The sequence below is a fragment of the Spodoptera frugiperda genome, chromosome 27 (assembly GCF_023101765.2).
Source record: "Spodoptera frugiperda isolate SF20-4 chromosome 27, AGI-APGP_CSIRO_Sfru_2.0, whole genome shotgun sequence".
In the NCBI taxonomy this organism is placed as follows: domain Eukaryota; kingdom Metazoa; phylum Arthropoda; class Insecta; order Lepidoptera; family Noctuidae; genus Spodoptera; species Spodoptera frugiperda.
In genome coordinates, this window is record NC_064238.1 from 9,539,358 (window position 1) to 9,551,871 (window position 12,514).

General features: G+C 33.6%; 3 protein-coding genes across 4 annotated transcripts in view; 1 reads left to right on the forward strand and 2 right to left on the reverse strand.

The window, feature by feature from the left end:
• The window catches only part of LOC118263336 (TBC domain-containing protein kinase-like protein), a 235,710-nt gene that overhangs the window by 161,704 nt on the left and 61,492 nt on the right, over positions 1–12,514 (reverse strand). The window lies entirely within an intron of this gene.
• The window catches only part of LOC118263269 (cyclic AMP response element-binding protein A), a 127,412-nt gene that overhangs the window by 68,918 nt on the left and 45,980 nt on the right, over positions 1–12,514 (reverse strand). The window lies entirely within an intron of this gene.
• LOC126912574 (uncharacterized) lies at positions 1,074–5,049 on the forward strand. The gene has a single exon (XM_050705211.1). The coding sequence runs from the start codon at positions 3,570–3,572 to the stop codon at positions 4,482–4,484; it is 915 nt and encodes a 304-aa protein (XP_050561168.1). The 5' UTR covers positions 1,074–3,569; the 3' UTR covers positions 4,485–5,049.

The following is a 12,514-nucleotide window of genomic DNA, read 5'->3' on the forward strand; positions in this document are numbered from 1 at the left end:
TTAATTATTACTTAAACTATTCCTTAATAACGATTTTGTATCGAAAACCATTTGCTAAGGACTGGAAGGCGGTTAGACGTTACTGTTTAAAACAGACTAGGAATGTTCAGATTTTTATTTCTTTAAAACCGTAAAGGTACCATAAAGGACTCATCCCACTTTCAACCAAGTGAGTAAAATCAGCAACATATTCGAATAAAAATCTCAATAAACATCGTAAAAACCAATATATTATTAAAAGAATTTACATCACAACAGCCCGCATGACAAGCTACCCCTATCATGGAAATTAAAAACTACTTTCAGCATGCTTCATGATGTTTTGCAAAATTGTTTCGGAATCAGGTCAAACCATCATTTCGTAATACTAAGATGATTTCGTGGATTCCCCGTCAGGTCTTTTAAAAGTAAAAAAAAAACATAGATTTTTTCCTTGTAGGTATTTTAAATTGTGTTATGTAAGTTCCCCAGTTATGAAAGATGTATGTAGTGTAAGGATTGTAAGAACCCGGGTTATACAGTATGGATAAGACTCTTATACAATTTTTTTCTACCATATTTATTATCGTCTATACTGACAATGTGCAAAAAAATGAGCCAAAATGGCCCAGTAGTTAAGCCAAAAATTGCATTTTTCTTTTTGAGCAAATGTAACCACTCTTTGTAAACACGACACGGGTCAATGACTGCACTACGACGCGACGTTGCCGCTCTTCTGTTTTGGTTCGCAAAATGGGAAAAGAATTGGTAGCTATTATACCAATTCTTATAACCTAACTAGACCCAAAATAAGATTATACGTGCATCATCGTCCACCAATCCGTATTTTATACGAAATAATCGCAATAAATCTTTAATTAACATTGTAGGTACCAAATTAAGTTCTTTACTCCATTTAATTTGAAAATAAGAAAACGCATTTCATAACCTGTGTGCACACAACCTGCAACTACAACTAGTTACAATACTTTTATTATGACAAGAACGAATAAAATTACCTTTTTGGGTTACGCCTAATCCGGGCAAACACACACACACACACATCCGTCTTTAAAATGTTTTCTTTAAGCGACAGCGTGGATTTCTCACGTATTTAATTCATTAAATACCACAAGCACAGAGTTTACTGCCACAAATTTTCATAATAATAATTAATTTACAGTTACAATCACAATTTAAGTATTTACTTGCACTCAGAAAACAAATCATAACAAAATTCCGCGTAAAGCTCAAGTTTAAACTGTTTTGTTTTCAAACAAACTACGAAGTAGTTCCTACACCAACCACACGGCAGCACACGAATATCGATGATGTACTTACTAGTTCGGCATTTTTCCATAGATGGCACTTTTACCAATTCTCCAAATTATTAATCAAAATTAACTAAATTATGAATTTCTGTATGTTTGACATTCGTAACGAATTAATGAGTCAAAGTACGTATTTATTTACGTTTCTAACTAAGCTTTTATAGTATAAACTGTTTTGTTTTCAAACAAACTACGAAGTAGTTCCTACACCAACCTCACGGCAGCCCACGAATATCGATGATGTACTTACTAGTTTGGCATTTTTTCAATAGATGGCACTTTTATCAATTCTCCAAATTATTAATCAAAATTAACTAAATTATGAATTTCTGTATGATGTTTGACATTCGTATCGAATTAATGAGTCAAAGTACGTATTTATTTACGTTTCTAACTAAGCTTTTATAGTATAAACTGTTTTGTTTTCAAACAAACTACGAAGTAGTTCTTACACCAACCTCACGGCAGCACACGAATATCGATGATGTACTTACTAGTTTGGCATTTTTTCCATAGATGGCACTTTTATCAATTCTCCAAATTATTAATCAAAATTAACTAAATTATGAATTTCTGTATGATGTTTGACATTCGTATCGAATTAATGAGTCAAAGTACGTATTTATTTACGTTTCTAACTAAGCTGAATATGACACATGTAAGAAAGAGAAGATAGCGATAGTGCGAATATCGTCTAGTTGACTCGCACTCGTTGTCAGTAAATAATGAAGCGAAGTAGTCAGTTTTAATACCCTTATTCATCATCGGTAATTCAAAATATTATTGCAACCAAATATCGGGTAGATAATAGTTATCAAGAGTAGCCACAACGGCAAATAACACCCATGTCTACCTACTTGTAACTCATTCGGCGTTGAGGCTAGGGTTGCCAACTTCTTAACTTAGGAAAAAAATGTATGAGAAAAAAAGGGATTTTTCAAATTTGATGTTTTTAGTGCTTAAAAACTTTTTTGTGTGTTAACAATTTTTTGTTATCTTTATCACAGTAAATGAATTGTGATAGGTTTACGTTTATTTTTTTTTTGTATCCTAGAATGTAAGTGTTTTGGCTCCCGCTGTAAACTTTCATTTTGATGTTAATAAATAAATAAAACTTGTTTGATAATCAACATTTAAATTGAAAAAAATAAACAAATCGTTTTTAATTAAACTTTTGTCTACCTGCTGCCTACTTTAGAATTATGTCTGCACAACTTTTTTAGTGAAAGCTGACTATTCACTCGCTATCGACAAAATTGTACAGAAATGAAATGACGTGGGTTTTGTTTTATTTCATTTATAGCAAGTGAATTGAGTGATATTTGTATAAATGTCACAGTCTAATATCATTCTCAGTCATTCTAATATTTCGTTTAATGATTATAAACTATTAATGCTAAAGAAGAAAAAAAACTTTAAGTAAACATAATGTGTATTTTGTTTATGCATCACAGTAAAGGTTGAAAATAAAGTATTTTTGCAAACTTTATTTAAATGTAAACGCATAAAGTATAATTACCAAAAACAAAGTAAGATACGTTACGTTATTAGAAAGTATGGTAGGCAACCCTAGTTGCGGCGGTTGTTCCTTGGCGACGCCGCCGCGCCGGCGCCAATTGATGAAACGAACGTTCGTTTTCCGACCTATCCCATAAAAAATTGCGAATATTTATTTTTCAAAGATCTTTAATAAATTAGTAATAATTTTACGTAAATAAATAGAAGTATTAACATCAGAGAAACAAAACTGATAGGTAGTAGATACATTGGCCAGCAGATCAACCTACTCCAATATGTCAAATGGATTTTCGACTTTATGTCAATACAATAAAGTTGAAAATGTAACAGAGAAAAGGATTAGTAGAAGCGCTGTGCGGTCGGTTTCTTTTGACGGCTTTTCGCGGAAGACAAGCGGCGCGCGCGGCGGCATCGTAAAAGGGGTATGTACCCTTTCGGTACGCCGCGTTTGTTTTGAGTAAAGCCGCCACGCCGGCGCCGTGAGCTTTTGGCACGCGCCGATTCATCAGTTCACTGCTAGCCTTCCGGGATAGTGTGTGTGCTTTTCGCAACCTTCGGTGGATTACGCGCGCGTTGTATTCAACTGTTGTTATTAGTTTTTCGTTTAGTTCTTAGTTTTATTATTATTTAGTTTTTTTACTGTGAAATAGACACTAACATTAGTATTTTAGTTAATTGTGTAATTTAGGAAATTTTCGTTTATTTTACTTTTTAGTGTGTGTGTGTGTGTGTTGTGCCGAAATGCCGCGACATTATTACAGTGCTGCAGAGTACACGGACATGATTTTGATGTACGGTGAATGTCATCAGAATGCAGCGTTGACTCTGCGGACTTATCGAGAGAGATACGGAGCATCTCGTCACTGCCCGACTGATGTTCGTACAATTATTAGTGCTGTACAAAGACTTAGAGACAATCAGCCGCTGATGCCTAATACCCATGATGGAGTTGCTGGACAGCAAACTTCATCGAACTTGGAACAAAGGGTTTTAACCCATTTTCGTAATAACCCAACCTGCAGTCTTAGGCAAGCAGGGCGTACGTTTCACGTGCACCATCGGACGATACACCGAATCCTCAAAAAGGACAAAGTACGTCCGTACAAGTACTGTAAGGTGCAGGCGCTGCTGCCACGTGACAAGCCCGTGAGAGAAATGTATTGTCGCTGGGTGTTAGACCGGATTGCTCAAGACCAACATTTCGTGAGAAATGTGTTTTGGACAGACGAAAGCACATTTACTCGAAACGGCATGTGGAACCGACAGACCATGCGACACTGGAGCCATACCAATCCCCACTTAATAAGGGAATCAGCGCATCAGTACCGGTTTTCCGTAAATGTTTGGGCCGGCATTCACGGAGAAAACATAGTGGGTCCGTTCTTCATTGACGGAAATCTGAATGCTCAGAAGTTCTTAGAACTCTGTGACGGTCCAATTTCTGAGTATTTAGATGGATTGTCTGTGGCAGCAAACTCAAGGGTATGGTTCCAGTTGGACGGAGCTCCTCCACACTCCGTACTCCTTGCAAGAGAGCGGCTGAACATAATGTTTGGTGACCAATGGATTGGGCGCTTTGGTCCCCAAAGATGGCCGGCACGATCACCCGACCTAACACCCCTGGACTTTTTTTTATGGGGATTCATTAAAAATTAAGTATACGCGAGGGTATCAGAAAGCGAAGCTGAGCTCCGAACACGGATTGTCGACGCTTTCGATAAATTAAAAACAATGGCCTTGGATCCTGACCGAAATTTATTGCGCAGGGTTCGACACAATATCGTACGGCGATATAGCTTATGTGTCCAAAACCGTGGTGGACACATTGAACATTTAAAAATTTAACTGGGCCATTGCTTAATTGTGGTGTGTGCAAAGAAAGTGGCGAGAAATCGCATTCGCAAGGGTAGTCTCCAAAGATAATCCATGATCATTCATCACAACAACTCAATAAGCAGAGTGAATGAGCCGGCATGTCATCGTGTGTGTGTGTGTGTCGCCCGAACGCAGACGCCACGTTGCCGCTCTTCTGGGGTCAAGGTACGTTGATACACGGAGTGTTACACTTCTTTGAATTTATTTTACTATTTGTTTTGTTTGAAAATTTCACTTTTTTAATTTAAGGTTTTTGTTTACATTTTTGTTGGATTGTACTTCTATGTAATAGTTCTACTTTATAGTATAAATTATTGTATAAGAGCGATACACATACTGTATAAGTTCCGTATGTAAAATATTTTTAACTATTAGTAAGTTAAGGATAAGTAGCAATCATATTTTGTATGAATACTCGGCAGATACATTACTTTTGTCAGTCATTTTGTTCATTTGTAATAGATATTAGATAATATCTATTGCACTTTAGGTATGTAGTCAAAAAGTTTTAGCATATAACGGTAAAATGGGGTGAATAGAAACTCAATAGATTTTTTTTTATTAGGATTATTAGTTTGTTTTCATGTTTTTGGTTTTAATAGAGCATTTTTGGTTTTAATAATGAATTAATAAAAAATATTAAAATGGTGTAAACAGTTCTAAATTACGTGAAAACACAACAAAATGTTGTTCCTATTCACCCCGTTTTACGGTACGTAAGTTCATAGTTGATTTTTAATTTAAGTACTAAAAATAAATCCTAAGCTAATAAAATAATTCAAAATGAAGTACGTATTTTTGGAAGCCCAAATTAATCTAAAACGTATCCATTACATACACACATCCATATTTGTATGTAGTCAGATAATAATTTAATTTTAAACACGAACTTTACGATTACATCCTAAAAATAAAACACAACCACTACGGTATACTACTCATATAAAAATACTATTATAATATAAAATACTTATCAGAGTAAAAAAAAAAATACCAAATCCCAGTTCCGTGATAACGGCGGCTGGTACAAACAAACAATAATTTCTAGGAACAATGATTAGGTATGCGCGTGAGCATCGATCGTGAACATTAGCCATGAATGGCGTTATCTACAAATTATCCATATTGCTCTTATAGCCTGCAATATAATTTAATCTTTAGGCTATCATACTACAAACTCATGATCGCTACTTTGTTTTTAATTTTAAATTAATTTTGATATAAAGAACTAATTAGATGATTATTTTTTGTGTAAAACTGTGTGTAATTTCATCATTTGCAAGTTATGATAAAATACATATAGAAATTATTTGCATTATGTGCCGTAATGTGCACCTCTGCCTACCCTTTCGGGGATAAAAGGCGTAACGTATGTTTGTATGTATGTAGAAATTATATTTTATCAATTAATTTAAAACCTGGATTTTCAAAATATCAATTTATTTGTAAGCCCGATGTGGCGTCATTTATTTGCTTATTTATCTTTTGGGCTTCCAAATAACCAAAGTTTGAAAGTAATGGAAGCTAAAAAAAGTATACAAGGTTCTAGATGGCACTTTATAGTTCCTATCTAACCTCATGGGACAAAGGTGTAATTTAGATACGACTCACTCAATTTCATTATTGCAACAAGCAATTCCTTTCAAATTACTTCCACGTTTGAATGTTTCAAAGTTGCATTTCATTTGCAGCGAATGTCGTCAAGGGCGAGTAATTTATTTCCCGACTGTCTGTCGGAAGGGTCAAGGTTCTAGAAGGTTTGAGACAACAAGGATAATCCGCTCTGTAATTGAAATGATTAAGATCTTTTGTTTTTATTTTCATAATTAGGCAAAAAAACGTACGGCGAACGATAAAAGTTTGATGAAATATGCATTTTTTATGATTTGTTATTTCGCATATTTTTGAAACAAGTAAGATATACAAGTATTTTTACATTAAACGGTTTTATTTGGTTTATATTGTATGGTCATCAAGATAAAGATTATGTACCAAATATCAGATAAGTTCGTATCGGTTAAGTTAGTTTGAAAACACAGATCCTGCCGCATTCAAAGACATTTAATGATTACTTACAACTTAACCAATTCCTTGCTAACGATTTTATTCCGAAAACAATAGCTAAGGACTACATTAGGAAATCATTAAACGACTCTGAGTACGGCGGATCAAGATTTTCATCTTAAAATCTCCCAATAAAGTATAGCTAAGTCAATAGCCAAAATAATGGTAATACGTTTACCCTTTACAAAACGAATAAAACACATTCGCACTGAGAGAACCAAGTTATTATTTTGCATAAAAGGTATTTACCGTCAATCCTAAAGGCCATTAAACAGGCGCCTAATGTCTACCGTATAATAATATGTTTGTATGTATGTACGTATGTATGTACCAACGTATAATTTGTTATCATATCCATTTTCCTCCACACATACATCATAATAACTCGGACAAAACAACTCTGTTGCATATTATTACACGATCATTTTAAACTGATGTTTTGATTTTTTATACCTACTATAAACATGTTAAAATACCCTTCTTTTAACTTTTAATTTGTTTTAAAGAAACTTTTTGTATTAGGTAGTTTTGTTTTTTAGTTCTTTTGCGTCTTACATTTTTGATATAATATGTAAGCAAACATATACTTAAGCGTACCTACTAGTCAAAATTTGTAAATTGGAAAATCCAATATTTTTCCTAATTCTTGGAAGTAAGGTCTCGCCTTTTATCCCTGAAGCGGTAGGCAAAGGCACAACGGCAAAGGCAACATTACGGCACATAATGCCACAAGTACACCCACTTTTCACCATTTATGTTATAAGTCCCATGTAATAGGGAGTAAGCCTATTGCCATATACCTACTGTGCAATTCCATACTGACAAATGTTCGAAAAACCGAAAAATGTCCAGCTATACATTGCTCGACCCGAGAATCGAACCCGAGACCCCGGCAATCGCACTTGCAACCACTCGGCAAATGAGGCAGACGTTTGTAAAGTTTTTCTATTCTTTAATGTCTGAAAGGATAAAACCTGGCTCATAGATAGGTGAAAACTTAAAATAATTGATTTTGAAGGGATCGCATCGTATAATAAATAAACAAATGTCCCTACATGCATAAAGTACTAGTACTAGTACCTAATAACATTGTTATCATTACATAATCATTGGATTTTCCTCGAAGCACGTGTTTGAACTGCATGCGATGGTTCACGATTACAGATTAATGGCACAATTAGTGACAGAGGTCGCCACATCTGCGTGTGGCCTGGTTAATAGGACTTTGTATCTTTACTAATCAGGTGCATTGGGTATTTTGATTTATGCGTTTTATACTGCAGTTGAACGTTATATAAGATAACTTTTTAAACTGGCATGGTCACTAACACTAGCATTAGAACTTAAGACGGGATATTTCCCATGTTTATTTATGTTTCAGAGTTTCCTATATTCCGATTTTGATGCAGATTTTTTAATAGATAGAGAAGTGGAAAGTTTTTATGTATATAATAATACATGCATAAGATATCACCATTGCACCAATGCGAAGCTGGAGCTGGTCTAGGTCGAGTAGCGATCTTAAAATAAAAAGTTACATTAAGTCCAATTAAATGAGCATGTTTTCTATAAATGCGGTTATTGACTTTGCATAATAAAATTGATAAATTCAAACAAAACATGATAAAACTAAATGTCTTCAAAAGACGTTCAAGTATAAATAAAACAAATAACTGTCATAGCTAAAGGAATTTGCATCGACAATGAAATGCGTAATTGTTTGAACTTGGAACGGTTAGAACTGTCAGTTAAGAATGTTGTTCGAAATTTAAAATAGTGCATGCTAGTCTGTACTATAGTCTTTCGTGCCAGTTACTCAATGCCGTCCTTGACAGCAAGAAGGTTAGTGTTTGCAATGTGTACTTAGTGTCCCTAGCTCCAACCGTTTTCTTGATTAAAGTGTATTACTTAGCTAAAGTGGGTCAAACTGTTGGTTTTGTTATAATTTCGTACCTAGCTAGGTATTGTAACTTTCTTTGTGCTTTTAACCTTTTTCCTAAGTAGGTCGAGGTTGGCCCTTTGGTCTTCGTTTCAGTCGAATATAATAAAATAAAAATGTTCAATAATACATGGTTTTCAACATAGAAACTGAAACTAACCAATAGCCTGTTGACTTTTCAATCAAACATTTTATAAAAGGAATAAATAAAAGGTACAACTGCAACAAATTTAGGCACTTATCTCGAAAAATAAAAGAGAATGTTATATAGACATATAGTAAGAGTGTAAATAAAAAATGTCCCCTCGACACCCTACTTAATTTGATTGGTAATTGCACCCTACCAGATCTTAATTATTCAGATATATATAAGTATGTATACCTAAATATTTCCGCATTTATTTCGAACCACTGATAACAGGAAATAATAAAGTTATTAACAAGTTTAAAATAGCTTTGTATATGAAAGTTTTAACCGGAAATCAATTGAATTACCAATAAATGTAAAGATTTATTTTAATTGTCACACATTCTACAACAACCTCTCGTCTCGTGTTTAATTAATATTACAGTAATTAAATATTATGTTTATTTACTTTTCTAATACCTATTAGGGATGTGACTGTGATTGTTTTATGGTATAAGCCGGTAAACGAGCAGTCGGATCACCTGATGGGTATACCTAAATATTTCCGCATTTATTTCGAACTGATAACAGGAAACGGATCACCTGATGGTAAGCAATCACTACCATTAGAAGTGCGTTACTGGCCTTTAAGGGGTTAGGAATTTAAGAGATGTTGGGGAATCGAGGATTCAGAATTGGTAATTGGGCCTCTGGTAACGTCACTCACACAACGAAACAAAACGCAACCGTTATTTCACGTCGTAGTCTCGTAGGTGCGTTTACAAACATTCAATTTCATGTACACATGACACTCAGACCTGAAGCAACACTTTGTAGATCACATAAAGAGTCGAACCCAATTCTTGTTGTACGACAACCAATTGCCCAGTCACCGCGACAACCGTGTGTTCGTGTTGACTACACGGAGATGTAGTTATGTTCTGTTTACCGTATTGTTTTGACATTACATAATATGAACACGCAAGCAATAATTAAGTATTATAAGTGACAATATTAATTCCTGTAATAAATTACCTAAATACCTAATGGTATTGTTATCAATTTCGGACCGGTCCTATCATCAAAGAAACAATTTTGATAATATAAATTTAATGCAAGTTGTATGTTCGTTGTAGGGTAATTACCTACCCAATCTAATTGTTTAATCAAATCTATACCTGTTCCAATTCCGTAAAATATTTTGTTGTTATTTCCTCAAAAAGGTGGATTGTATAATATTACCAGCGATACGCCGGTATAAGTATTATGAACGTCTTGTAATAAGATACGAGTCGAAAACTAAACAGTACATTTTAGGATCATATTAAAAAATATGGAGAAATCCAATCATTTTACACCCCTAGTGAGCATCGAAAGCCAGACCCCTTGTCAAACTTGTATATTGTAATAATATATTGGTAAAAGATTATTCTATGTAACAAAAATATATTCGGTACCAGTTTGTTAGTGACATTTTTATCGCAAACTGCTTATTATAATAAAAAATCGATAATTTTAATTAGTTTTAATAGCGCAAGCTAAAGAGGAAATACGAGTAGATAATAAAATATAAAAATAACTGTAGAACTAAATATAAAAAATGACTTTTACATAAATAACTTGACAATGTTCAAAAATAAATATTATTATACATTTCTCTACATATTCAGTTTCAGTAATTTGAAACAATAGGCAATGAAGTAACTTGTCAAAACACGAGATGACGTTTGGCAATTTTAAACGTATTCTATTGCTTAAGTCAAACATCTGTCAAATTTCCCGCTCACAACACTAATGTCAAATGTGATGGCACAGATAATAAAGCACGTATTGTCTTTGACGAAGAAGTCACAGGTAAACATGAAAAATAAATGTAACACCCACTTTTCACCTGATATTATGAATGCTACATAATAGAGACCCAGTCTCTTGGTATGACATAGACCAGACCCAATTCCAAACACCATAATCTTACTAAGAATTGTAAAAGTCATAAAACCTCATAATACTTTCTCTGTACCACAGATTAAATACAAAACTTACTGAGCAGTCTCGCTAACAACCATTCAACCGATTCACATAGATAATAAATATTTAGTAGCAAATTAGTCACAACGAAAACCTCTTTTATTTTGTACGTTGTTCGAACGCTAAAGTTGCTGCGCGTTTTGAAGTTCAATGACCGGCCGCGTGACTACCAAAGACCAAACTATAGCTATTTATTTACGTAATGAAGTTGACATTAGGAATTTGCTAAGTATTTATTAGTAATTTGCACCTTTATATTGTTTGTTGGGTTAGGGGCCACGGTAACGCGTGTCTTGTTTACTGTTTAAAGGGAAATATGCGTGTTTGTTATTGCCGGTAGAGCTCTTATTTAAGTTTCTATATTTGGTCCTTAGATACGACAAGTAAGATCTGTTCTTCGGCCTTAAAAAAGTGCACGAAATGGTGACGCTTTGCTAACAGTGTATTGTGTACCTATATTAAGTTTGGTAGCATAGTAAAGAATACATAATATAAAGTGTTAGAAGTAAAACCCATACTTGAACAGATCCGTAATAACTTCTAATAATAATAATGGCGTAATGTATGGCACGTTATTAAAATTACACAATAAGCCTATTTAAATCGATAAATATTAGACAATCGATTACTACATAGCCGTAAGGAGCAGATGCAATCTATATATTTACAAAACATGACTTTGATAGCCATTTCTAAGATTAATTTAATAACATTCAGTGATTAAGGAAACTAGTGCATACATTACTAAGTAATGCAGATGTATAAATAAATAATTATACTAGTATCATCCACGTGTTAGATAAAATAATCATAACAACAAATACTTAGTTTCTTGACAGTTTTGGTCTTGATCTTGTGGATCATATAAAATAGTTATAGTATGAGTTCACTCAGTTCATCGAGGTATTTTTTTGCTGCAGCAGATTTTAAAGATTTTAGTTGTCAAAAAGGCATAACATTCTAATAGTTTACTATTTAATGAATCTGTGTTATTAGATATTGTATTGTATTCTATAAAATACAAAATTTAAGTTAAGTTTCTTTATAAAGCGAGATATAACTGAGTTAATAAATTTGGTCCTTATGGTAACCGCGACCGATCAACGTGGTCCTTTGTCCAGACTTAACTTGTACATAAAAATGCAGATAGACAACTGAAAACAATACGTAATAAATGTCTTCTTTTTAATTATTACAGTACCTTGGACACAAGAAACGACTTCCGACAACAGTTTACGAGCAAATACCAAATATGTAGTGAATGTTAATTTTTCAAAAAAGATTAATCGACTGTCGACTATGTGATTCAGATGTCGGCAACTTTATGAAGTATTTATTGTTTCTTTCTAGAGTTTTATTTCTGTATATTTATGGCAGAGTCAATTTTGTTTTTCAATGATTTATATTTAGAAATTCTATATTATTTCTATATTTAATTAACTTTTCAAGGTTATTTTTATCTCCAAATACCTTACCCCGATCCATCTTTTAAGAGATATATTCAGAACAGGACATTGGCTTCAAAGCAACACCATCACATGCTTCCACTTACCTGAAAAAAGAAAAAGAAATAAGTCACAAAACGGAACAATTTCAACGCTAAAATAGGGGGAAATGAAAAATAAAAAATATTAGCATAAAAACTGTTATCGC